Source organism: Juglans regia, chromosome 5 (genome assembly GCF_001411555.2).
Source record: "Juglans regia cultivar Chandler chromosome 5, Walnut 2.0, whole genome shotgun sequence".
Taxonomy (NCBI): domain Eukaryota; kingdom Viridiplantae; phylum Streptophyta; class Magnoliopsida; order Fagales; family Juglandaceae; genus Juglans; species Juglans regia.
Window position 1 is genome coordinate 6,332,743 of NC_049905.1, and position 25,561 is coordinate 6,358,303.

Genomic DNA, 25,561 nt, shown 5'->3' on the forward strand with positions numbered 1-25,561 from the left:
ATTTCAAATAAAATGTACCATATTCATCTAAGTTAAGATATTGGATATTATTTTCGACATAGTGCCAAATGATAAAAAAAAAAAAATCTTCTATTTTACTCTAATCAATGAACAAAAAAAAATTTGAGAGATTCTTAGAAATTACTACACGTATATTTGGTTATATACACGTATATAGGGTTAGGAAAGTAACCTAGGATGGCGCTGCTTGGTGGATAGCTGGAGCGCGAATCTTCCTCGGCGTCGCACAGGTGCGTTAGGGTTAGGTTTGGGAGAGAGATCGAGCAGGGGAGAGATTCTTAAAAGGAGAAACGAAGAATAAGAAAGGGGAAGAAAAATTGAGAAACGAAGAGGAGCAACGATGAAGAAGATCGAGTGAGTACGGGAAGAAATGAAGAAGAATTCGAAATCGCCCTGGGGAGAGCAGAGAGTTCTTGGGAGGGAGATGGATAGAAGAAGAAGAAGAAATGAAAAACGCCGCGTTTTGGTTCCAAAAGGCAACCATATGAGTGGAAACAAAACGCACCGTTTTATTTACTCCAAAATTGTGCATTTTGTTTCCACGTAGGATGTCGTCCGCAGGGAGGCCTCAATCGTGCTTGCGTTTAGAATTTTCCTTTTTTACATTTGTTCATAATAATTAAGGATATTAAAAAAATACTTAAAATAAAAATAAATAAAATAAAAATTTCAAATACACTATAGAATAGTAAATGAGTCGTAAGAGATAATAAGTCTATTATTATCCATTCGAGATTCTATCATATTAAATTAGGTCTCGTTTAGTTATACAGATAAGATGAAAGCTGAATATAATATTATTAAAATATTATTTTTTATTTTGAGATTTGAAAAAATTGAATTATTTTTTATATTTTGTTTAGGAGTTTGAAAAATTATAATGTTAGATTAGATGAGATGAGATGGTATATGAAAACAAACATGTCAACGAATGATCCATAAGTAAATAATTATTTTTTTAATAATCTAATAGTACGATAGGAGTTAATAAAGAAATAATGATTAAGAAGATGACGAATAATTTAAATTACATAATCCGGTCCCTTTTTTTCTCACCCACATGAATTCTCAAGATTATTGTTAGGGAGGAATGTGATGGCCGCATTAAGGTAACAAACATTAGCAAAAGTGAGTGATTGATCACTTAAAATGAATCATATTAGCAAGTGTAATTAAAGAATGACAAAATAGGCAATTTCGTGTCATCCGAGGACGATCAGCCAATCTCAAAAGCGAGATAAACAATAAGAGGATTCATGAACAAACCATGAAGTAGAGGAAGTTTCAGAACAAACTAAACCTCTTACAACAACAAATAACAACAATAAGCCAGAGGAGATAAAGAGCCGCAAAAATTCCCCCACACATATCTAATCGATTATGTAAAACTAAACAGACATAATAAAAAAGTTATTAGCGAGGTAGTCCACTGGGTAAAAAGGGTCACATGAAGTGATTCTGATTGCGACGTTAGAAGTTCAACTGAAAATCTGCAAGTAGCCACTGATGGATCAACGGTTGTGATTAAACCCAAACCACCAAAGTCACAACTGTCTGCCCTTTGATCATGCTGCTGATAGTAGCTATTAAATGCATATGATATATTCCCAGGCCAGGTAATATTGAAACAAGACCCACCAGGAGAGAGTGCAGTGCAATCAGCAACAGAACATGCCTCTAAAGCACTTGCAGTTGCATTAAACATGTCTTTATTGTTGTTCACAACACACCACTTGGATGGAAGATACTCCACATTTTGTGCATTCACCAGGTTTTTTAAACCCTGGCCAAACTCAACACGATACTTGGCTTGGCCATCAAAAGTAAAAACACCCCAATGTCTCTCAAAATTTCCAGCGGTTATGCTTCTTTGATCCTCGTCTAAAAGACTAAATATGTATGTTTGAATTGGTGGATTCCGAGGTCTAAGTGGGGTACCCGATTTGCCATGAAGATGGTTCATCAGGCCTTTCATGAAGGTCTCTGCAATGGATGAGGTTGCATTAGTTCCTCCATCCGTAGGCCAACCAATCTGTGCCACAACAATATCTATTTTGGGAAATCCCGCTGTTGATAATGCATTAACCAGGGTATCATAGCTTAAGTCAAAGCTGTTTTTGTATGTCCTGTGGCTGTCATTATGAGGGCGTGCAGTTTCTTTGAAGAGAGTAAAGTCAAGAGAAATGTTCTTGTTTTGGTGGAGAGTTACGAATGGAGAGATGGTCACAAAGAATGGTGAGCCATGCTTGGTAAGGAATGCAAGGAGTTGGATCATGGTTTTGTTGAGATCAGACCTGAAGTGTCCTTTTGATGGCAGGCTGGATTCTGACTGGAAGCTATCAAAACTGCAAGGGACCACAACGTTCACCTTACTTTCCAACTTTGCTCTTATCAAAGCTGCCTGGATGTTTGTGGCTGCTCCAATGACGAAGGGATGGAACTGTTCCCCATAACTTTGGAGAAATGGCTCATCTCCAACAGCAACATACCTGAAGATAATCTGATTAGTTGTATGCATAGAATGAGCCCACCCCCTTATGGGGTATGCACAATCAATTTGACTTTTGACTAGCCTAATAAAACAAAATAATTAGTTACTGAGGGCATATATATAATAGGCTCAAAATGGCCCAATTCAAGATAATGATTGTTCATTAGATTCCATACAGAACACAAACAGAACCATTCAAATTTCAGACAATCACACATGCCTTTAATGGTTTGCCTTTCACTTGCATTTCTGACAAAACATGCAATATGTGAGAGGTGCAACTTTCTACCTGCTCTTGAAGCTTACTACCCTAATAAACACCAACTCATTTAGAATTGTGCCTTCTCAGGAGCTGATAGCATCCGGTTCTGCCTAGGCAGTCTGCTAGGAGCTCGTTCTTATCTGTTAAGGGGCACACTTTCAGCTGGAAACAAGCTTTGTGAAATAATAGTCCACCAAGAAGATTGTGACAAAAAAGAGGAGAACCTATGCCATTTCATGGTGGAATCTTAATTCAAAAGTAAGTCACAACATAATCAACTTAAAACCCATCAACAAAAAGAGTGAGGTGGGGAAATTAATGCAGTAGTTGTAAGTTGGTTTTCCAACCAATCAATCTTAAAGCCTCTTAAAAAGGAAAGCATACTTCTTAAAAAGATGATGGTACAACTGGATCAAACTAGCCCTGCAGAGTGCCAGAAACCAAGACCAGCAACATGGTAATCTGCCACTAGCACCAAGCATAAACTTTCATCGATTATTTCTAAATGCTTCGGCTACAGGAAATCGACAAAGCCCTACATTTTCATGCTCCTAGTACGTGAAGGGAAAACACTGTTTAATAAATTTCCTCTGAGCTTCTATGGATATATATTTTCTTCATGATCTCGGCATAGCTCCTTCTCCTATTATACTTTATTGCATATGCCCATGTATGTGGTTCTTGTGAAGAATCATGCGTGACCATATAAGTTAAAGCATCCATCGCAAACCTAATTACGCAGATGAATGCAATTCTGCATTAACAAATTGGATTTCCTCTCCTCCTATTGTCCCTCACTCAATCAATATAAGCCCTAACACAATCTCTGCTTCATTCTAAACATATTACAGCTGCAAGAAGCAGATACTTTCTAATATGCCAGATTATCACCCTTACCAGAGATTGACGGAATGAATTATACTTTCACAGAGAAGGTTCCCCTAGAATAGTAAATGAGCTAGAAGATAGTAGCGACAGATTTTCATCCATGCACTAGATTTTCCAGTTGGATTCCCTACTTCCATATTGCACAATGTTTTGATCCATATAGTTTGCTTGCAATGTCTAAGATATGACCAGGATCAACTACCACATTAGTCTCTGTGAAAATTAGTCTATCACATAGACTACTCAGCATATTCAATGGTGTGTTAGAAACTAGTATTGCTAACCATTCACTTCTTAAATGTACCAAAACGGTAGCATCTATTATTTGACCATTGCTTTTTCTTTTTGTATTACAGTGTATCACTCGACCTATCAGCTAGGGTAATGGCGTGATGAAGGGTGCTTTGAATTCGTCAACTATTTCGTTTGCAGAAACTACATTAATGTTAAATTTAACTTCCATAGCCTCTTCTTAATCGACCAAGTGAGAAAACCAAAAGATTATCTATCCAAGTTTTCCATTGACCGGAAACATATAGTCCAAGGAACTAAACCCACAAGCAGCAACTAAGTATATTGATGCATTAACTCAAAAGATAACGAACCCAAGTCGCAAAAAGAAATGATGATCAAATAGATACGAAAGAACATATGTAAGAAGAAAGAAAAGCAATGGAAATAAAAACAGAAGAAAGCTCGGATACCCTCCGCTCATATATAAAGCTGCATTTTCATATCCAAAAATAATAGGAGAAACTAATCGTGACCCAGAAATCTCATTGAAATATCTAATTAAACCCATCACGCAAAAGCCAAAAAGAAAAAAAAATAAAAAACGCAGAACATACTCAATCCGAGCACCACTGCCTCCAGTAGAGAGGTAGCGGGTGACATTATCGTGTACCCAACTCTCCGCAGCCTTCTTGGAAGAGTTCAGGCTTCTGAGCATGCTATTCGGAATGCCCACAGTGACACCAATGTTTGAACCAGATAGCGCTTGGAGAACAAGTGGGTCAGCATTGAAGAGCTTCACCCTGGTGATGTTGTTGGACTTCAAGAGCTCCACCACCTTGGGCGGTGGAAGAGGGTGCGAGGCCGTGGTGCCCCAGTTCACTCCTATGGCTCCAGCCCCAGAGGCCAAGCTCAGAATGGCGAAGAAAAAGAGGAGGATGCTTGGGCAAAGATTCGGAGGCATTTGCGCGAGTTTGGTCTGGACTCTGGACTCTGGACTGGTAGGAGCGAGTGCGTCGAGGGTTTTGGACTAAAAACAGCAAAAAGGTAGACCTTTTGCAGTTACTGTTTGTTTATGTTCAAAATTATTTGGAGCTATAGATTCCAACGTATGCATATTGCTGATTCTATCCAATTTTTTAACAGATGTATTATAAATGAGCAGCCCTACGTATAATTTTTATTTTGAAAATTATAATATAAGTTTAGATAATTTTATCTTTAAAATTTTTTAAAATTATAAAAATATATTTCTTAAAATAATTTTTTTTCCATTTAATAAAATATCTGTACATATAATCTCCACTTGAAAACTACAAATAAAATTTCTCATTATAAATTAAATCAAAATTCATATAATTGGTAACTGTTTAGGTTTGAGCTTGAAATTTTAACCACTCTTTTAAAGAAAAAATTATATGCATGTTAAATTTGTAAAAAGTGTTTTAATCACTTAAAAAAACTGAAAGTTTAATTTTTTAAAAATTACTAAATTGAAACTTTTAAACACTTATATAAGAGCTATTATAAGGGCCAATTTAGAATAACTCACAGATAATTCTACATTTTAAAATACTACTATAATTAATTTTAAAAGTATTTTAGATACAAGTTAACCATACATTAAACAATATTTTAATAATAGAAATTTTAAATATAAAAAATTTATATGCATTTACTTTTATGTATTTTTTATATATTTTACTAATGTGATCTGCTGTGTCGTTTTTTTTAATATAAAATAATTGTTTTGACCAATCACAACTGTAGAGTGTATAAAAAATACATAAAAATAACTGTATGTAGCAGAACTATTTTAAATAAAACTTTATAGTTAAAAATACTATCCAAAAAATTATATTTCTTGCAATTTTAAACAAGCGCATCTTAAAATAAAAGTGCTATAGATATAAAAATAAATTTATAAACTGAAGTAAATTTATATAATTTATTAATTCTATTTTACTATCAAAATAATTTTATAATTTACGTACAACTTCAAACTATATAAAATTTATTTTATATAATTTCACTATTTCTCGTCACAAAAATACACCGCACACCTAATGCTTATAAATATCATTACTCTGAGTAAATTATTTTCACGGGGACCATGAGCATTCCACGCGCTCCTCGCCCTTAAATCAATCCCGGCCATCTATGCCTTGCATCATCAACGGCTACATATGCCTCTATTCTCTAACCCCGCACAGGCATTCCTCCCTACACATCCATTGTGTCCGTCTTCCAGATCCGTTGTATCTCTCCCTCTGTCTCTGACTCTCTCTTTCAAAATGCTCGTAAGCCTTTCTTCTTCTGCTTCTGCAATCTCACAGAAAGCGAGCGGCCATGGCTTCTCGCTCTCTTCCTCTACCTCCATGTTCAATGCTTCGTTGAACAGCAAGAAGTGGAGGAGGACTTCGTCCTTTGTCCGAGGGCTATATCCAAAGAGAAGCGTGGGTAATGGGGCTCTGGTTTCTGCTTCAAACGAGGATAACCACTCTCTCACATTGGACATGGTCTTTGAACCTTTTGAAGAGGTGAAGAAGGAGCTCCTCTTGGTCCCGGATAATCCTCAGGCATCTCTCGCTCGCCAAAAGTACACCGACCAGTGTGAAGCAATCGTCAATGAGCAGATCAAGTTGGCTTTACATTATCTATTTGTACATACATAAATGCACACACATATATGTTTATACGTGTTTCATACATACTTCGTTGATTTTGTTTTCGGTTAGCGCTTTAATTGTCGTGGATTGTTCTTCTGGTCTTCCATATCCTTTCAACAGACATTTATATTTGAGCTTCTCAATATATATACTTAATTTCATTTCTATTTTCCTTTGGTTTTGATAATTGGAAAATACTATTACGTCGTTTGAGTTTGCCTCTTATTTTGACAGTTTATGTATTTTTATTTTATTTTATTTTATTTTTATTTGATGATTAAGGAAATGACTTTTGACATATTGATGTATTTTTTAACTTTTTAAAAATATTAAATATGTTAAAAAAAAAAAAAAATACAAATACAAATTTGTGCGCACGCAAGCGGTTATTGCTAGCCGGCATTCTAGCACGACTCTATGATAATTATAGGAAGAATTGTGTTATACAAAAATCTCATATTTTGTACGCCACTTAAAAAATATGTGATTTTATTTTTTTATCCTCGTATTTCAAAACATGAAATACGAAAATAAAAGAATAAATTCACATATTTTTAAGTATTGTATAAAAGTGTGAAGCTTATGTATAGAATTTTTCTTACAGGAAAGGGTTACTTTAGCATGAGTATATATATTTGCACTTCAACCATACGTAGGGTCTTCTCTCTTTTTCATTATCAACTTTGTACTTTTTTTCAGTGTGGAATACAACGTTTCCTATGTGTATCATGCCATATATACGTACTTTGACAGAGACAATGTGGCTCTCAAGGGCTTCGCCAAGTAATCCCTCGTAAATCCAAAATCTTCCTAATCCTGTTGAATTGTTAGCGTGCTCAGTTTGATCATTGATTAAGTACGTGTAGATTTTTCAAGGATTCAAGTAAAGAAGAAAGGCAGCATGCTGAGAAACTGATGGAATATCAGGTGTTTGTTGGGTCATTTTCGTTTTTGATACTTGATATTCAATTGTGTTTCATTGCTATTTATCTTCTCGTGCTTTAGACTTGTTACTTTATACCTCACGAACCCTATTATGTTTTTGTCATTATCAGAATAAGCGAGGAGGAAAGGTTAGGCTACAATCAATGACGATGCCTTCGTCAGAATTTGATCATGCGGAAAAAGGCGATGCATTGCATTGTAAGTTTGCTTTGGTTACTTATTTGGGTGTTAATAGAGATAATAGCAACTCATTGATCAATTTTATATGGAATTTTACCCTCTATAGCATTTCTAGATCAGTTTGTTTGGTCATTTAACTGTTTGTTGCATGAACCAGTATAATTTCAAAGGGGATGGTTTGTGCGGATGTTATTATCTTAATTCCCGATGTCAACATCTGAACTGCAGGGGAGTAGTAATGAAAGCCATTTCATCTTCTGGCCTTTCAATTCCATCAAGTTTTTCTCATATATCATCATTTTAAGGAAATTCTCTGCAATGTTGTGGAACTGGAACTTAAAACTTCATTTACCAGGGGCTAGCAAAGTTTGGCTTGATTTGTTTTTATCAGTTGTGATGACTCCATTATTTTAGTTCCGTTCTACCCTTGCTAAGTCACACATTTAATAGATATGTTATCTTTTCCTTGTCGTTGATGACTTGTATTTTTTGTTCAGCAATGGAGCTAGCATTGTCTCTGGAAAAGCTGAACAACGAGAAACTTCTAAATTTACACAGGGTAAGTAGCTCAACCATTCTCCTTCTATCTTCCCCCTTTGTCCTATTCTGTTTGATCTTTTGGTGGAGTAACATTATATCAACTACATTAAACTAGCATCTTTTGATGGGATTTTTAATGTTTGAGTGCTTTACTCATCTTGTACAGATAGCTAATGAAAACAATGATGTGAATCTGGTGGATTTTGTTGAAAGCGAGTTCCTGACTGAACAGGTGAAGCCTCAGTTCATGTTCTGTTTCTGCTACTGTTGTTGTTGATTAGTGTTAATTCACACATCAATAATATACATAGCCTTAGTGTCTGATTAATGTCATTTGTTTCTTATTTAGGCAGAAGCTATTAAGAAAATCTCAGAATATGTAGCTCAGCTAAGAAGGGTGGGCAAAGGAGTTGGTAATTTTATAGACTAGTTCATACTACCTTAAACCTCAGAATATATTATTTCTGTTGATGTGTCAAATATTCAATACTTGTTTGACAGAGAAATGGGTTTCTTGGTGGATTTGCAGGTGTTTGGCACTTCGATCAAATGCTTCTCCATGATGTGGTCACAGCATGATGAAACTATACACGCCATTCTTTCTGGGTACCAGTGCTGAATGTGTGACCTTTTAGTTTTCTTTAGTTTTCAGTTTTCTGATTACGAGTACTTGACAGTGGCCATGGCTAGAATGTTGAGCAAGAAAAACATTAAGGTTTTCTGATTATATGAGTACTTAAGAGCATCTAATTGGTTTGGCCAAATGCATATTTAAAATTTAGCCAATATCACATTTTTTTACCTTTACCTATTCTATTTAAATTCAATCTCTACATTAGATTAGTCATTCACTCTCTATATAATAATAAAATATTATCAAATTAATAATTTTTTATTTAATTTATTTGTATCACATTTTATAATTCTACCAATAAAATATTAATAATAATTATATTCTAATTAAATTAATATTAAAAAAATCATATTTTCAAAAGTCATTTAATGCTAATAACAAAAAATATTTGATTTAATTCATATAAAATTCTATCTAAATTTCTTAATTACAAACCAAATAGTATTTTTACTTGGAGTGAGAAACTAATATTTTAATGTTTGTTTGGAGTGAGAAATTAATATTTTAATGTTTGGTGAATCAATTGTGGTTCTCCATCTTTAGCCAACTGCTATAGTAGAAGTCTATCTTATTTTATATTTGGTCAATCTAATATAGAGTGTTTTTTACATGAGTACTACAATGGGTCCCGAATTCGGAACCCAAAAAATGTCCTGAATAGTATAATTTTTTTTTCTTCTTTTTTTTCTTTTTTTTTCATGTATTTTTTTAATCATCATAAACATTTTAAAAAAAATAAAAAAATTAACAACATCATTAAAAAAATATTTTCTTAATAATTTGGCAAAAAAAAAAACCTCATTCGGGATATTTTTTGAGTCCCCAATTTGGGATCTAAAGTATTTTTTTTTTTACATTAATTATGTAAATTTTAGCTAATTTTCTCATTTGGTCAAGTCAATGTAGATGTTAATAAGGATGTGGAAACATCAAAATTAGATCTTCACTCAAACTTGCTAGCCTATTAAGGTTTCAAAACCCTTCCATATATTAATAATGGCGAAAATCTAGTTACAATGGTTTCGAATGTTGGTAGTTACTGATTTGACCACGACCGGAGAAGATGCGCTTTTGAGGGATGTTTTGGAGAATTTATCGAGGAGCTCCACCTTTAGCCGTTTGTAGAGGATGTTTTCAAGAAAGGCGCCAGGGCCCAGGACGCCACTCTCTATCTCAAATTTTTTATCAAAATAATTAAGAAATGTCATTTTTTGAAAAAGTCAACGAACTATTAGGAGAAAATAAAAATAAAAATGATTTTACAAAAAACAATTGAGTTGAAGTGAATATAATTATTAAAAAAATATTATGTTTTGTAGTAAACTAAAATAATTGTTGAAGAAATATAATCGCTTAAAAAATATATCCATAAGAATAATATAACCGTTAGAATAATATTTGTTTGAATAATATGAATATTAAAAAATTAATATGCACTTTTTTAATAAAAAATAAATATTTGAATTATCATTATAATTAAAATGTATAAATGAAAATTATAAATAGATATTTAAATAAAACAATGTTAGATCTAAGCCTTACTTGATTGTGCAAATCTTTCAAATAATTTCAACATTCAAACACCATTTAAACATAAATATTTTTTAATTACAAATTTTTAACTTTTTCATCAAATTCATTATAATTTTTCTAAACTTCTAAACAAAACACAAAAAACAATTAAAATTCTAATAATATATTAACTTTATAATTATTTTTATTCAATTTTTTTCTCATTTTTCAAAACTCCCGTAAAATATTTTAACTTAAATCATTTAACTACTATTCATAAACTATTTTATCACCATTCACGTATTACCCATCTATTCTAACCTCTAAAACCTTAGAATTTAGCCGAAGGTTATGACACGCAATATTCTGTACCAGCTCGTGCAGCTCGCGTTGCACGAGTAACAAGATAGTTCATGAAAGTCCAATCAGTAGTATAAAGTGCGTGGACGGATGACCTAGTAATTCAATAGGGGCGGCCTGTGTCGTTCTCAAGCCTGACAGTGTCCACTGTCCAGATGGAATGTGAAATATGGGACTGCAAAATATCTTGTAATTGAGATCAATAACTGCCTCAAATTGCAAGTAGAATTGCATGGTACCTTTAAGAAGATATGCCAAAACAGAAATCTCAAATTCCCATAAACATGTCCGATATCCCTCGTTCTAGTCAGAACAGAAAATCAAGGGGTATTGCAACTCAAAATTGTCTAAAACCCGGTACTGCAAAATTAAAGCAAAAACATGAATCCCAGGCATGACCTCATGAAAGGGTGATCAAATAGCAAAAGTGAAACTCCAGCTAAGTAATGCTCTAAAACTATAATTGATAAACAATAATGTTTAAGCAGCAGTGATCGGTTGGCCTTGAAGCCTCTTCCTTGCCTCTTCAATGATGGACAACTTGATACCCTTGCCCTTGGGAAGAGAGACCCATGGCTTCGTACCCTTGCCAATGGTATAAACATTTCCAAGACGGGTTGCAAACTCATGACCAAGGGCATCCTGTATGTGAACTGTTTCAAAGCTTCCCTTTTGCTTCTCCCTATTCTTAATTATTCCAACACGACCCCTGTTTCTTCCACCAGTCACCATGACAACATTCCCAACATCAAACTTGATGAAATCGACAATTTTGTTGGCTTCCAAGTCCAGCTTGATGGTGTCATTGGCCTTGATAACTGGGTCTGGGTATCGGATAGTTCGCCCATCATAGGTGTTGAGATAGGGAATTCCCTTCTGCCCAAACTGCACAGACCGAACCTTGCAGAGCTTAAACTGCAACAGAGGTTAGAAGAAGTCAGCCAAAAAGTATCATTGAAACCTGCATGATTCCCTCCATGAATATTACCTTAACAAACCAAGGGCCAAGTAAATGAAGCACAGAAATTTTGAGAGACCAAGGAGCTCCCCTAAATTTTGACAGCATGACAAAAAAACAAAAGCTATCAATCCCATCTTCTTTCATCATCAAGGTCTTAAGATCGAACTCTAAATTTAGACTTCCAATGAGGATGATCAAAATATCCAAGTATTTTCATGTACTACCGATGCTTATATCTTGACTTTTCATCCCAAGGACATTTTGAATGATTTATTTCACATTTATCATAAATTACGAGTATACACATCCCATAAAAGCACATACAAAATATACTACAGCAATAAAATTGATTTTCTAGGAAAGCATTATTATTCTTGGTAGCTGCAGAAAATGCCCTTTGTGTAATGCTTTAAATGATGGCACCACGTTTTAAAAGTAATATCCAGGACAACTGTATATAACTAACAACTTAAAAACAAGCAAATAACAGTACTCAACCGAGGAGTTTGGTTAGACTAACCTTTGCCTCTTCATCCCTAATTGAGTGGAGACGGAACCGACCCTTGGTATCATAAAGGAGACGGAAGTTTTCATTTGTTTTGGGAATTGATACAACATCTGAAAATGAAGAAAGCAGGAATTAACATGATTTTCCTAATAACCAAACAATATGATTTATATAATCGTATCACTATTAAAGCTTACTATTGCCATGGGGTCTAACTTCGCAAGGCAATACTACTATTAATACTACATAAAGCTATTAACAAATCAGTTGCAAGTGTGCATACCCATGAATCCTGCAGGGTAGGTCTTATCAGTCCTAACCTTCCCATCAACCAATACATGTCGCTGCATCAGAATGGCAATGACCTCGCGGTATGTGAGTGCGTACTTCAACCTGTTCCGCAGAATAAGGATCAAAGGCAAGCATTCTCGGGATTTGTGGGGCCCAGATGATGGCTTGGGAGCCTGCATAGAAAAATTAGAGAACATCATACACTGAAGAAAACAAGTTCCAAACGACTTAAGTTTATGAGGTTCACTCACAAATGCACCCCCAAGTTTGTCAAGCATCCAATGTTTTGGAGCATTAAGCCTCTTCAGATGTTTCTTCAAACCCCTCGCCTGTACCGTAACATAGTAAATGAAAACTTAGAACCAGAAGAATGCAAAATAAAGTGTCCAGAATGCATTATAGCACACTAAAAAACTACAATTCACTACCTAATATTAACCTAGAAGCTCAATGCAAGAATCATACAAAATTCATTGAATATTCTCTCTACACTTAACCTCAGGATTCCTTCGTCAATATAGATATGCAAAACTAAAAAGCACCAGGTGTTAGACTAAAATAACCATTCCAGAATCTAACAACCCCATATCCAGATCTGAATGAACCAGATCATAAAATTCCTACTTCATATTTCATAAGCTAATAGACTCATCAGGAAATTAGAGGAAAAAAAAAAAGAACAAACACGACTATTCAGCTTCATTAAAAACGAATACCGTGGAAAAGCTTTTGTCACCCGAATGGAACTCAAAAGCCACATATTAGTGGGTTTTCTGGTGAAAGAAATCACCAGAGGAAAATTCCAGAATTTGCAATCGAGCATTTACATAAAAAGAACCCCATTACGGATCAAATACAAAGATTAGGAAACAAACTATCCGTCATGTGTATGTAATATAGCATATTCCCAAATAAAGTTAATACTTGAGTTGACAGATAGAATTATAAAGAAACCAGAGCGAGTGGAAAACGAACCATCTTGGAGTCGTCGGAACGTAGATATCTGGGCTGACGGCGAAGCTAGTCCTTGCTCGGCTAAACCTGCAGAGTGCAGAGTACAAATGCTAGGGTTATTCGTAAACCCTAGCTGAGATTATATATACGGCTCGAAGCTGGTGTAGTCTGTGATACAATTACGGGAGTGCCATTATGAGGAACTGGCCACACTACGACATCGTTTCGGATCACTCGTAATGTAAACAGGAACAGCTGGTTTGCCGCTAAATCACAGAAGTGCTCACGGTCTGCGAATTTGTTCACGGATTCAAAAATTATTTCAATCTCATTTTATATAATTATCATAATTTTTAAAAAAAAATTAAATAAAATATAATAAATAATTTAATTTTTTTAATCTTAAAATAAAAATTATATTCTAATCATATTTTATTTAACTTTTATTTCATCTAAACTCAACTCACTATTCAAATCTTCTTTAAAATTATTATTTTAAATTCAAAGAAAGACATGAATACCCAATTACAAATAGTATATAGTTTACACAACACACTATTCACATAAGATAATTTGATTTGTAAGATTTAAATTTTAAAATTTTTCTTCCAAACTAAGTTATGTTTTGTGGATACGACTGAGTAAATATCTAAAAATTTGATTCCACACTCACTCAACAAAATGGAGTTGGAATTGGTTTTTTTTTATTTTTTTACTTTTTCAGTCAAAGTTAGAGTCGGAGTTGGAGGTGTTGCCAGATCGACTCCGATACATATGTTATAAAAATATGTATTTATATATATATATTGATCATACATACTTGTATAGCTATATAGTTAAACTCAATAATATATTAGTGTGAGCTAATTGCTATAAAATAATATATTTATATTATAATATAAATAAACTAATAATAGTTTAGTATATGTAAATATTATAATATTATTATCATACATGATCAAGTATAGAAATAAGTTAGACACTAGTATTGAAATAAGTCTAGTATAATAAGTTAATAGCACATAATATTAATTTACTAAAATATAATAACATGTAATTAAACATTATAAATATATCTAGCATAAAATAAGTTAGACACTAATATAATATAATAACATGTAATACTATAATATAATAACATATAATACTTTATTGTTGGGCTCCTATTAGATTTACTATTAATAATTTTTTATAATTAAATATTTACTGTAAACACTAACGTGGAATGACCATTAACAATGGCATCTTGTTCAATAAGTTTTAGTTATAGGGTAGTGCTACAGCTTCCGCTGGGAGCTCCCGCTTGGGCTGTAGTATTATTTAATATATATTTTATTTAAATAATTTTTATATAGATTTTTTAATATTTTAAAAAAATAAAATAAAATAAAAATATTATTAAGAAAATATTTTTTTAATCCAAAAGTAAAAAATATATATTAAAAAATATTTTCTTAATCACGAAGTAAAATAAAAAATTATAAAAAAATATTTTTTTATAATTTTTTATTTTACTTCATGATTAAGAAAATATTTTTTAATAATATTATGATTTTTTTAAAAAAAATTAAAATAGTCATATTACAACCCCCGTTGGGGGCTCCCGTTGAGCTTAACATGTACTTTTTTTTGTGTAATTTTTTAATTTATTTTTTATATAGATTTTTTTTACACTTATAAATATTTTTAAAAAATAAAATAAATTTAAAATATCATTAAAAAATACTTCCTTAATCAGAAAGTAAAAAAAAAATCATTAAAAAACACTTCCTTAATCAGAAAGTAAAAAACAAATCATTAAAAAGCACTTCCTTAATCAGAAAGTAAAAAACAAATCATTAAAAAACACTTCCTTATAGGGCCGGTCCGGTCCGGTCCGGTCCGGTCCAGTCCGGCGATGGACCGAAAATTTTCGATCCATCATTTTTCCGGTCCAGTCGGTCCGCCCTCTTTTTTTTTTTTTAAATAATTAATAAAAAAATTTATTTAAAATACTAAATTAAATTAAGTGACTTATTAATGTGGATTATGTAACAAACTCAATAAAAAAATATTTTATATGGTCAATGATAATAAATTAGATGAAAATTATATTATTAATTTATATAATTACTATATAATTAACTAATTGATATTATATATTTATTAATTCATAAAATATTAACAAGTGTTAATAGTATATTTAAAATTTTATATTGTTAATAGTGATAGGTTAAATGAAGATATATATAAAATATTGTTAATTTATAGAATATTAACAAGTATTAATAATATATTTAAAAATTTATATTGTTAATTGTACAATTATTATATATAAAATATATATAAAATTTTTTTTTTTTTTTAATTTTTCATTCGGTCCGGTCCGGTCCGGTCCAGTCCGAAAAAACTGTGGACCGTGGACCGGACCGAATGATTTCGATCCTCTAAAATATGGACCGGACCGGACCGGTCTAAGTCTCGGTCCGGTCCGGTCCGGACCGAAACGGTCGGTCCTGTCGGTCCGACCGGACCGTTAATCACCCCTACTTCCTTAATCAGAAAGTAAAAAAAAAAAACTTCCTTAATCAAAAAGTAAAATACAAATCATTAAATATTAATTTTTATTCTACTTCATAATTAAGAAAATATTTTTAAATAATATTATAATTTTTATTTTATTTTTTAAAATATTTAAAATTATTAAAAATATCTATATAAAAATAAATTTACAAAATATATATAAAAAAAATGCTACAGCCCCAGCGGGAGCCCCCAGCTGGGCATGTAGCATTTTCCTTAGTTATATTATTAGTAAACTTCAAAAAGTTGCTGGGCTCCTCTTTTGAGGGCCTTCCAACGTCAATTCCCCTATGGCGTTTGGGTTTTTTGAGTTGCTTTGAGTCGGTACAATGCTAGTTTTTTTTGTAATTGCGTTGAGCCTTTGCCTGCAACCTGATTTTGACTTGATCAACAGAATCCAACAACTGAGAGTCCATTATGTGGGCATATATATGTTTTTTTACCTTAAGATGATGAAGCAGGAGCAGTAAGGAGCAGTGGGCACAGATTTGCAGTGGGATTTGACAATGACGACGCACGATGTGTATTCGTCTTAGTTGGAAGACGAGAGGTAGTTGAAAGTGGAATAAAAAATTTTTGTTTTTATGAAAGATGGATGAAATAGTTTTCATTTTTATGAACGTAACAAAATGATAGTTAAGTTCATGTGTCTATGGGGGATGATAGCTTCATGGGTGGCTAAAGAGATTGAGGATTGTTTAGAACTTATTTGTTATGGTTTCTTTAGAAAGCTAATGATGGGTAATAGAGTTTTTATCATTCAAAGTCATGCTAATAAAAGGGGTAGCTTTCTGCAACTCTCAAAATTCTGGAATGGAATAAGGAAATGTTTATTGGTGATTCTGGATGGCGCAAATGACATTGGATAGAAAGGCTTTCCATAGTTCATTTGAAGCGTTACTGAGTCCAAAACCACTATTCGAAGTGGGGAGTTTGTTGATGGAAAAATAGTGGGAAGGCCATCCTTAGTCAAAGGTGTTTCGTACGCTGCGGAGTTGAGGTCAATGGCAAGTAGTCCGGCCGAGATCAGCTCAGCGGCAAAATGAAAGAGTAAGGCACTTGTAGGAGACAACAGCCGTCAGGTGACATTGGGAGAGGTGGATGGGGTATTGTGGGATGCCAAAGCTCAATTAAATGGGGTTATATAGTATGTGAGAGATCTGATGATTAAAGTGGATAAGGGGCAAGACCTAGTCGTGGGTATTGGTGGTGGGTCGAGTATGGACGAGGGAGGGTGGGGGGTAGATCTTTCGAGTTTGAAGGCCAAAAGTGTGCCAGCAAAGGGCATCTCAACGCCGTCATAGATAGAGTCGTTGGACGCTGGCATCTTTGTCCATCTCAATGTTACTATGCCTCCTGAGGGAGTTGTAGGGCTTCATGCACCGGATGTAGATGGGGTTGGTACTTTTATCCAGAGCTTATATTTAGTTGAAGACTAGGGTCTCTCCAAGGTCTCGAGTACTTCAAAAGAAACAGTCAAGCCACTTTTAGAAAATGCAAACGAGGTTACATAAGGTAGTGTTTTCCCTACCTGTTCTAGAAGGGAGCAGTATGGTTAGACAAAGTGACACGACAAGGATCATGGGGGGTGGTGCAAAGTCAAGCAATGTTGATGGAATGAAGGAACCTGTAATGGTGATAGAAAAAATGGACAACAACCATATAGTTGTCAAGCAACAATATGGCAGGAAGGAAACTAGCAGTTTGTTGTTGGTGCCTCACGTGGGGGAAGATTTAGAATTAGGAGTGCAGTTGGGTACTGTGGATGGAGATAATGTCGTTTCATTGGTTTCTTTTCCTCCATTAAACGATATAGCGGGTTCACCATCGGATTATGTTCTAAACAAAGTTAACGGGTTTCAGCAAATTTTTGAGCTTTTATATGGAGAACATGGAGAATATGAAGACCAATTTAAAACTCTACTTACTGTGATTGAGGCGAGTCACGCGCTTGAAACCAAATCACAAGAAAAGCAAATAGTTAAAATGTCTTTCATGGCTAATCAACTATAATGCTCAGGGAGGTAGCTAAAGTTGAGGGAAGACTAAAGATGTGGGGTATTGTGAAGATAATCTCGTAGTGGGATGTTCAGGTAGATGATTAGTTTTACAGAAATAAGAGGTTAGGGTTGGGGAGATGTGTTACATTCCAATTCAATTGTCGTATTTTAGGTAGGTTTTATGAGATTTTTGGGTCATTTGGGATTCTCTTGTATGAGCTAGGTGTACTTTTCTTGTATTTGTCAAGTGTAATTGGTTACTCCTATTAATATATTTATTACTTATCAAAAAAGTAAACTTGAAATTTAAAAGTCCACAAAAAAATCTAATTTAAAAATGGGCTAAATATGAAACTAAAAAAAAAAAAAACTTAATTTCAACTCCACCTTGACAAGTTGAAATCGGAGTCGAATTGAAGCCTACACAAGTCGGAGTTGGAATCAGATTTAGAGGATTTTGACTCTGATTGGGTCAGTACTCACCCCTATATATGAATGATATGTGGTGTAAAGACTTTTAAATAAAGTTATTGTTAAAGTAATAAATATTAATTTTCCATTAAATCACATAATAATCGTCAGTATTATCTAATAAAACATGAGTAATATTTTGAAAATACTTAATAATTGATTAATAAATATTTATTTAATGACAAGTTAGTAGTATTTTTTTATCTTAATAATTCATTTGCCATATTAGTTTTTAAAATATATTTATCTATAATTTCATGTTATTTCGTTTAGAGCCTTTCTCAAATGGTTTTTTCTCGCTAAGAATAAAAAACTAAAAATTACTTATACATGAATAAGATAGAAAAAAATATTAACAATAATATTTGCTATTCTAATATGACCTTTTAGAAGAATAATACTATATACAAATTTTAAATAGACAAATTTTATACAAACTCTTTGTAAAAATGTAAGTTTCAATAATAAAAAAAAGTTTTTTTATATATTTTTTTTAAGCGGAATCCATTTTTTTATTAAGATTTATATAAGTCTTATCTATTTAGAATTTGTACAAATTATTTTTATTTTTAAAATAATCCCTTTTCAATTTTTCTTTCTAAGAAATATAAACTGATTTTTTTCTTATGCACCAAAAGGGTAAAATTATCGTGCTAGAGTACACGAGCGGTTAAAGGCTCCATTTGGATGTATAAATGTTTTATTTTATATTATATTATTTTATTTCTTTATTATAATTTTTTAAATTTTAACAGAAAATATAATAAATAATTTATTTTTTTAAAAATTTTAAAATAATAATAATATTAAAATATAATATTTTATTTAATTTTTAATTTTTATTTAAAATTATCTTACATATTTAAATCGTTCCACGCAAAAAAACCCAGGGGAGAACCGCAGGTGGATAATTCTTTCTTGCATCCCAAGATTCCAAAAACCTCGGCAGTCCTTGACTCCTTTTTCTAAGGTCTTTTTGTTCTACGCAAAAATGAGCTTCTTTAAAAGAGCTGCATAGACAGCCCCAACTCGGTACTCTACGTTGGAGCCTGGCGGCGAGGCCACAAAAGCCTCCGTGATCACCAATTTCCATCACTGCTCTCTCTCTCTCTCTCGGGTGATTCCGTTTATTTATTGTTATGCTTGTTTTTGGTTTTGGAATCGAGCTGCGTTCATGGCTTCCGTTGCGGGAAACGAATCTGCTAACGGTTCATCGGGCTCAAAAGAGGCAGAGAGGCTTCCGATTGAGCCTCTAAGATTGCCCACGGTCGAGGAAATACGCGGCCAAGATATTTGGAACAACTGCGCTGTGCGCAGTGTGGTTAGCGGAGTCATGGGTACGACCAAATACCCTTCTGTAGTTTTTTCTTTAAAGAATTTCCGCACTTGGGTTTGATTTATTTTTTGCAAATTTCATTCTTGTGTCGCCTTTGGTTGAGGAGAAAATGCAGGAAAAGCCTCCTTTTGTTGAATTTATTCATTTGGTTTTTATCATTGTAGTATCATTGGGTTCGGAAATATGATTTTTTTTCTTCTTTGTAAATGGGAAATATTTAACTACTCTCAAATTGTTTTTTCCCCTTCACTCACGTTTTGTCAGCAACCAAGCAAACGACTCTTAGGATTTTTCTGATAATGATGTAATGCTCTCTAAGAGCTGGTTGTTTGCCTTGTAGCTTGAATTATATTCCTGATTTAGTTTTAGTATAGTTCAGACCTCAGGTCATTGAGTATGACCCTCCCTCGCCCCCAAAAGATAAGGCATGAAGAATGTTAAATTTGAATTCTTTCATGTCCAAGAGAATTGAAAACTCTACTTTCAAAGACGAAATTATGTTCTTTGTAAGCAACCAGATGTATCTTGCTCTGTTTTTTCGAGGCTTGTGTCTTCATCTACCATGTGGAGTTTATAGTACGTTACTAACAATTTGCTACCAAGTTACTTACTAGAAAAAAAAATTGCTACTAAGTATGCTGTGGAAATGTTTCTAGGAGGTGGGCTTGGGCTGTTCATGGGTATGTTTCTTGGGGCATTGGACAACCCTCTAATGCAGGAGGAAATGACCGGTAGGCAGCAGTTCATTTATACAGCCAAGCAGATGGGGCGGAGGAGCTGGAGTTCTGCTAAAGCATTTGCAGTTATGGGCTTGGTTTTTTCCGCAGCTGAATGTGTTGTTGAGAAGGTATTGTCAGAAATCAAGTCTAAAGATATGGTTCTGATCTACTTCATATTGAATTAAAAAAAATTATGGATTATGTGATTTCAGGCACGGGCAAAGCATGATGTTACAAATACAGTTGTGGCTGGGTGTGTAACTGGAGGTGTAATCTCGGCAAAAGGTAACATCTCTCTCCATCACCTGAGCCTTCTTTCTAGGTTCCAGTTCACATCAACTTATGAATTGCAGTCATGGAAGATTTTATGACGTGTCACCATAAAGTCCCACACTTAGGTTGATGTTATTGAAGTCCAAGGTCTTGCATATTTGGGATTATATCATATTGCTTGTGTGCTCAGCTTTATGTTTTTAATATATATGGATTGAACTTTAGTGGTCATGAAGAAAAATATGGTAGGTTGCTTTGATTTGTATTTTCCCCATCCATCTGGGGAAAACCTATGGCCCTCTCTCTCCCTCCCTCCCTCTCTCTCTCTCTATATATATATATATATATATATATAAATTTGTATGAATACATCTTGTCTTGTATGGTCCAATGATTATTGTTAAGAACAATTTTAATGAAGCTAGTCTCTGTGAACACAAGTACAGAAAGTATGAGTCAAATGTGGAATATATTTTCATCATTGTTGAACTGCAAAGGAGACAAGTTTTTGATCTTCCTCTTTCTGAAGTTCATTGGATGCTCAAAGTTAGCAGCATGGATTTGAAAGTTGGCTTATCCTTTCTTATTGCACCATAATTGGGAAGAATCTAGTGAACTTTCGAAGAGGTTTGGCGTAATTATAGGGGATGACCAACTCAAACAGAATCTTTTTCTATGTCATTAAACCTAACCAATGTAGCCTTTCAAATACACAAGCCCACCTATATGGTAATCCAAGGAAAATCCAAGTACAGAATTGAATCCGGGATGTTTAAGTCTACTGTTTATCATTTGATTATTACACTACTGCATCCGGTAACCCAAACAGAATCCATTGAGAAAAACATTTGTGATTTCTGGTAATGGCAAATGTAAGCAACAGAAACTGTATACACAGAAAAACCTTTATATATATATATATATATATAGGCAGAAAAACCTATTTTCATTCTCGAGCCACTTTCCTTCCATCTTATCCTAGACCCAACCATTGCCTTGTTCCAAGATCTCAAGATGAGTTTGGAGGAATTGACTTTATTTTGGAGTGTTTCTACCTGTTCTTATCTACATTTGGTTAACTCTAAATAAAGTCCAAAATAAGAACAGGTAGGGATCTTGGGAACAAAATTGTTGAGTGATGATATGTGCACAACAAAGGTGATTGCAAATATGTTGAATCTAAAGACAAGGTTGTAACACCTCAATGGAAGTCCCAAACCACTTGGCCTATACTCCAAAAGGACTAGTCAATGATACAATTGGAGTCCCATTGGAACCTTATAAAGAACAATAACTTCTCATTCCCAAGCAATGTGGGATCCCATATATCACCTACCCTTATCCTTATCATATGGGGTATCACAAAGGTAGTGGATGTTTTTTTTATAAGTACAAGGTAGTGGATGTGATGAGTTAAACACAATCTGAAAAGCACAGCCTAATTTTTTTTTTTATATATAATTAATAAGATAATTTTATTACCAAGTAAATAGGCATAGTCCAAGTACACAAGAAGTATACAAGAGAAAACACCTAAATACAAGCCAGAACTAGAAATGACTAAAGCAAATCATGAAGATTATCTCCATTCAATACAAGAGCCTTCGCCCAAAAACACAAAGTACTAAAGAAAAACTCCCTAAGTTCTCCCATCAAACGTTCTCTCTCTTCAAAGCACCGCCCATTCCTTTCCAACCATAAGCACCATATTAACCACAAAGAGGTCATCTTCCACATGGCTATAATACGTTGTCTCCCCTCAAAACCTTGCCAATATGCAAAAAGGTCCACCACTTGCTTATACCTGTCCTACCAAAATCTCATTCTACAAAGTCTTAGCCACCTCAAAATGATGAAAAAGATGGTCAACAGATTCACCATCTTTTTTACACATAAAGCACCATTCTACGACAAATAGTGCTCGTTTGCTCAAGTTATTTGTAGTCAAAATTTTTCCAAGAGACCAACCAACATAAAAAGCCACCTTACTAGGCACCTTAGATCTCCAAATGCATTTCCAGGGGTAATCATTGACACAATGACAGGTTAGAGCCTTATAAAAGGAACTAACCTGGCATTGTGAAGATGATCTGGTAGTGGGATGTTCGGGTAGAGGATTAGTTTTATGGAAACAAGGAGTTGGGGTTGGGGAGGTGTGTTACATTCCAATTCGGGCTTGTTGTATTTTGGGTAGGTTTCATGGGATTTTTGGGTCATTAGGGGCTCTCTTGTATGGGTTAGATGTTTTCTTGTATACATCCAGTGTATTTGGTTACTCTTATTGATATATATATAATATTATTACTTATTAAAAAAAAAAAAAAGGAACTAACCGAAAATATGGAATTTCCAGCTTGAAACCACAAGAGACTATCCTCCCTTCCCTGAACAATCTTCATATCAAATAGGTGCCGTTTGGATAGTGAGTTGAGATGAAGGTTGAATAAAATATTGTTAGAATATTATTTTTTAATATTATTATTTTTTTGAGATTTGAAAAAGTTGAATTATTTATTATATTTTGTGTGAAAATTTGAACAAATTGTAATGAAGAGATGAGATGAGATGAAACGAAACATTTTCATTATCCAAACGGGGCCATAATCTTCCAAAAAAATCATAAACTACATTCACTTCCCAATCTTGCACATCTTTAGTAAAATCCACAGTTAAAGATTATTATTTAGAAAAGAAAAGGAATCAGCCACTGCAGCATGATCCCTAGCAATCCTAAAAAGGATAGGAAAAACATTCTTAAGAGCTGAATCCCCACACCAAATCTCATGCCAAAAATTAATCATTGTCCCACCCCCCACTTTGTATTTAATATGATCGACAAATTCCCCCCAACCCATCCGAATGGACTTCCACAAACCCACCCCATGTGCTCCTCTTACTTCATTAGAACACCAACTCCACCACATCCTCCCATATTTAACGTCCACAACATATCTCCATAATGCATCCCTCTCAATATGCTACCTCCAAAACCATTTCCCAAGAAATGCTTTGTTAAAGAGCCTCAAATTTCGCACCCCCAAACCTCCACAAGAAACTAGAGAACAAACCTTATTCCAACTAACCAAGTGAAACTTTCTTTCCTCTCCACTAGCACCCCCCAGAAGAAATTTATAAATATCCTCTCAATTCTGCTTGCCACCCCTGCAGTAAGGGAAAAGAGAAAGGAAATATATAAGAAGATTTTTTTGGTAAGTGAGAAGTTTGAAAATATGTAGGAAGATTAGACAACGTACTCTTTGTCAAAGTAACTCTTCTCCCCTTTCGACAAGTATAACTTCTCCCAACCAGCCAACCTCCTCTCGATCTTCTCAATCACAGCCTAATTGTTATTAGTTTTTCTCAATTTTGTTGATAGTAATGAATTATGAAATTTTATTTTTGTTTTGCCTGTGTTTCAAAATCTTTGCTTATTTGGGTTGTTGATAAAGTTGAGTTATACGTATGTATGGATGGGGAAATATAAAGGGAATGCACTTTCAAATAGCCTCAAGAACTTAGGTCAGCAGTAACATACTGTAGCAAATTCCAAGCCAGAGATGCCTACTTCTGGACGTTTTAGGACTCCTCCTAAAAATTATTGCAGAACGGCTTTATTTTTAAGCTTTATTATCAACCTTATGGTGGCTTTTGTTACATTTTACTTGTTTAGTATTAATTACAGATAAATTAGTTTGGTTTGATTAATCATGTAAATAGAGTCCTTTGGTCAGTCTACGCTCTTGAAGGATCTGATCTCCTTGTATCTCCCGTGATCATGTAAGGTTCCATTGTGTCTTGTTATGAACCTTGCAGTTGATGTATAATGTTTTAGACTCAGGTTGGATTCATTACTAGATCCTCTATCATTCTTTGTATGGAGTGGCGTTGTTTTTCCTTTTGTTTTTGAAGAAGTCATGACTGCCACCGTATCTGCATAGTTACCATATTAAAGCAATTTTACTTTGTTCTCATTATTGTGATTCTTTCCATATTGTGTTCTTGTTTTCTTTTTCCGTTTTTTCTTTCCATGTTATGCCTTACTCGCCTTCTTTAATGTGGTTCTAGGTGGTCCACAAGCAGCGTGTGTTGGTTGTGCTGGCTTCGCAGCGTTTTCGGTTCTGATAGAGAAGTTTCTGGATAGACATGATTGATTTGGTGCATTGCTATACTGCCCCATTTTTGCAAGCATTATTATTAAAAAAGAAATTAGGGCTCATTCAAGATACCTTATTTTCAACCTTACTTGAGTAGCAAGAATCCCCGTTACTGAAGGAATGCATTAGGGGAAATTGATTGAAGTTTTTATGAATTTTGTACCATTTTGTGTATTCCTTATACGCTAGTTACGATTTGCGGATGTATTCTTCAATCTGAGAGAGTTTTAGTGGTTTGTTAGATGTCATTATCTACTGACTTTCACATCCAAATAAATCAATGAAAAGGAGTTTTCATTTACTTGTGCTTATATTTAAAGTTCTGAATGTTTACAGCTCCTTGATACCGACTTTACTCTTTTTTATTTTATAGCATATTTTGTGTCGGATAGCAAGCTTGTGACAGCCATTTCAGAGGCTGCTATCAAAATACCCGGTGGGAAAGTTTTGTTTACGAAATATAATATAATTTATATTTATAAAAAAAATTGTATAATTTAATTTAAGAAATAAATTTTGAATTTTGAATGTTACAAATCAATTATTATCATTTAAGTTATGTGGATTTTGTACTCTACACACTAACTTAAGAACATAAT

The 25,561-nt window shown here is 33.8% G+C and overlaps 4 protein-coding genes across 4 annotated transcripts; 2 read left to right on the forward strand and 2 right to left on the reverse strand.

Annotated features, from left to right (window-relative positions):
• Positions 1-1,357: 1,357 nt before the first annotated feature.
• LOC108979841 (glucan endo-1,3-beta-glucosidase 9) lies at positions 1,358-4,945 on the reverse strand. The gene is made up of 2 exons (XM_018950608.2): positions 4,511-4,945; positions 1,358-2,510 (listed from the first exon to the last, which is right to left on the reverse strand). Exons 1-2 carry the CDS (start codon positions 4,855-4,857, stop codon positions 1,400-1,402), a joined length of 1,458 nt encoding a protein of 485 aa, XP_018806153.1. The 5' UTR covers positions 4,858-4,945; the 3' UTR covers positions 1,358-1,399.
• Positions 4,946-6,038: 1,093 nt separating this feature from the next.
• Positions 6,039-8,975, forward strand: LOC108979842 (ferritin-4, chloroplastic-like). The gene is made up of 8 exons (XM_035689987.1): positions 6,039-6,534; positions 7,262-7,345; positions 7,429-7,489; positions 7,618-7,705; positions 8,185-8,246; positions 8,394-8,459; positions 8,577-8,640; positions 8,757-8,975. Exons 1-8 carry the CDS (start codon positions 6,080-6,082, stop codon positions 8,804-8,806), a joined length of 930 nt encoding a protein of 309 aa, XP_035545880.1. The 5' UTR covers positions 6,039-6,079; the 3' UTR covers positions 8,807-8,975.
• A 1,953-nt stretch (positions 8,976-10,928) lies between these two features.
• On the reverse strand, positions 10,929-13,588 carry LOC108989885 (40S ribosomal protein S4-3). The gene is made up of 5 exons (XM_018963649.2): positions 13,469-13,588; positions 12,745-12,822; positions 12,486-12,666; positions 12,215-12,312; positions 10,929-11,648 (listed from the first exon to the last, which is right to left on the reverse strand). The coding sequence occupies exons 1-5, from the start codon at positions 13,469-13,471 to the stop codon at positions 11,214-11,216; spliced, it is 795 nt and encodes a 264-aa protein (XP_018819194.1). The 5' UTR covers positions 13,472-13,588; the 3' UTR covers positions 10,929-11,213.
• A 5,796-nt stretch (positions 13,589-19,384) lies between these two features.
• Positions 19,385-25,273, forward strand: LOC108989902 (mitochondrial import inner membrane translocase subunit TIM22-4-like). Its single transcript, XM_018963668.2, has 4 exons — positions 19,385-19,817; positions 20,473-20,663; positions 20,748-20,820; positions 24,874-25,273. Exons 1-4 carry the CDS (start codon positions 19,655-19,657, stop codon positions 24,957-24,959), a joined length of 513 nt encoding a protein of 170 aa, XP_018819213.1. The 5' UTR covers positions 19,385-19,654; the 3' UTR covers positions 24,960-25,273.
• The last annotated feature ends 288 nt before the right edge of the window (positions 25,274-25,561 follow it).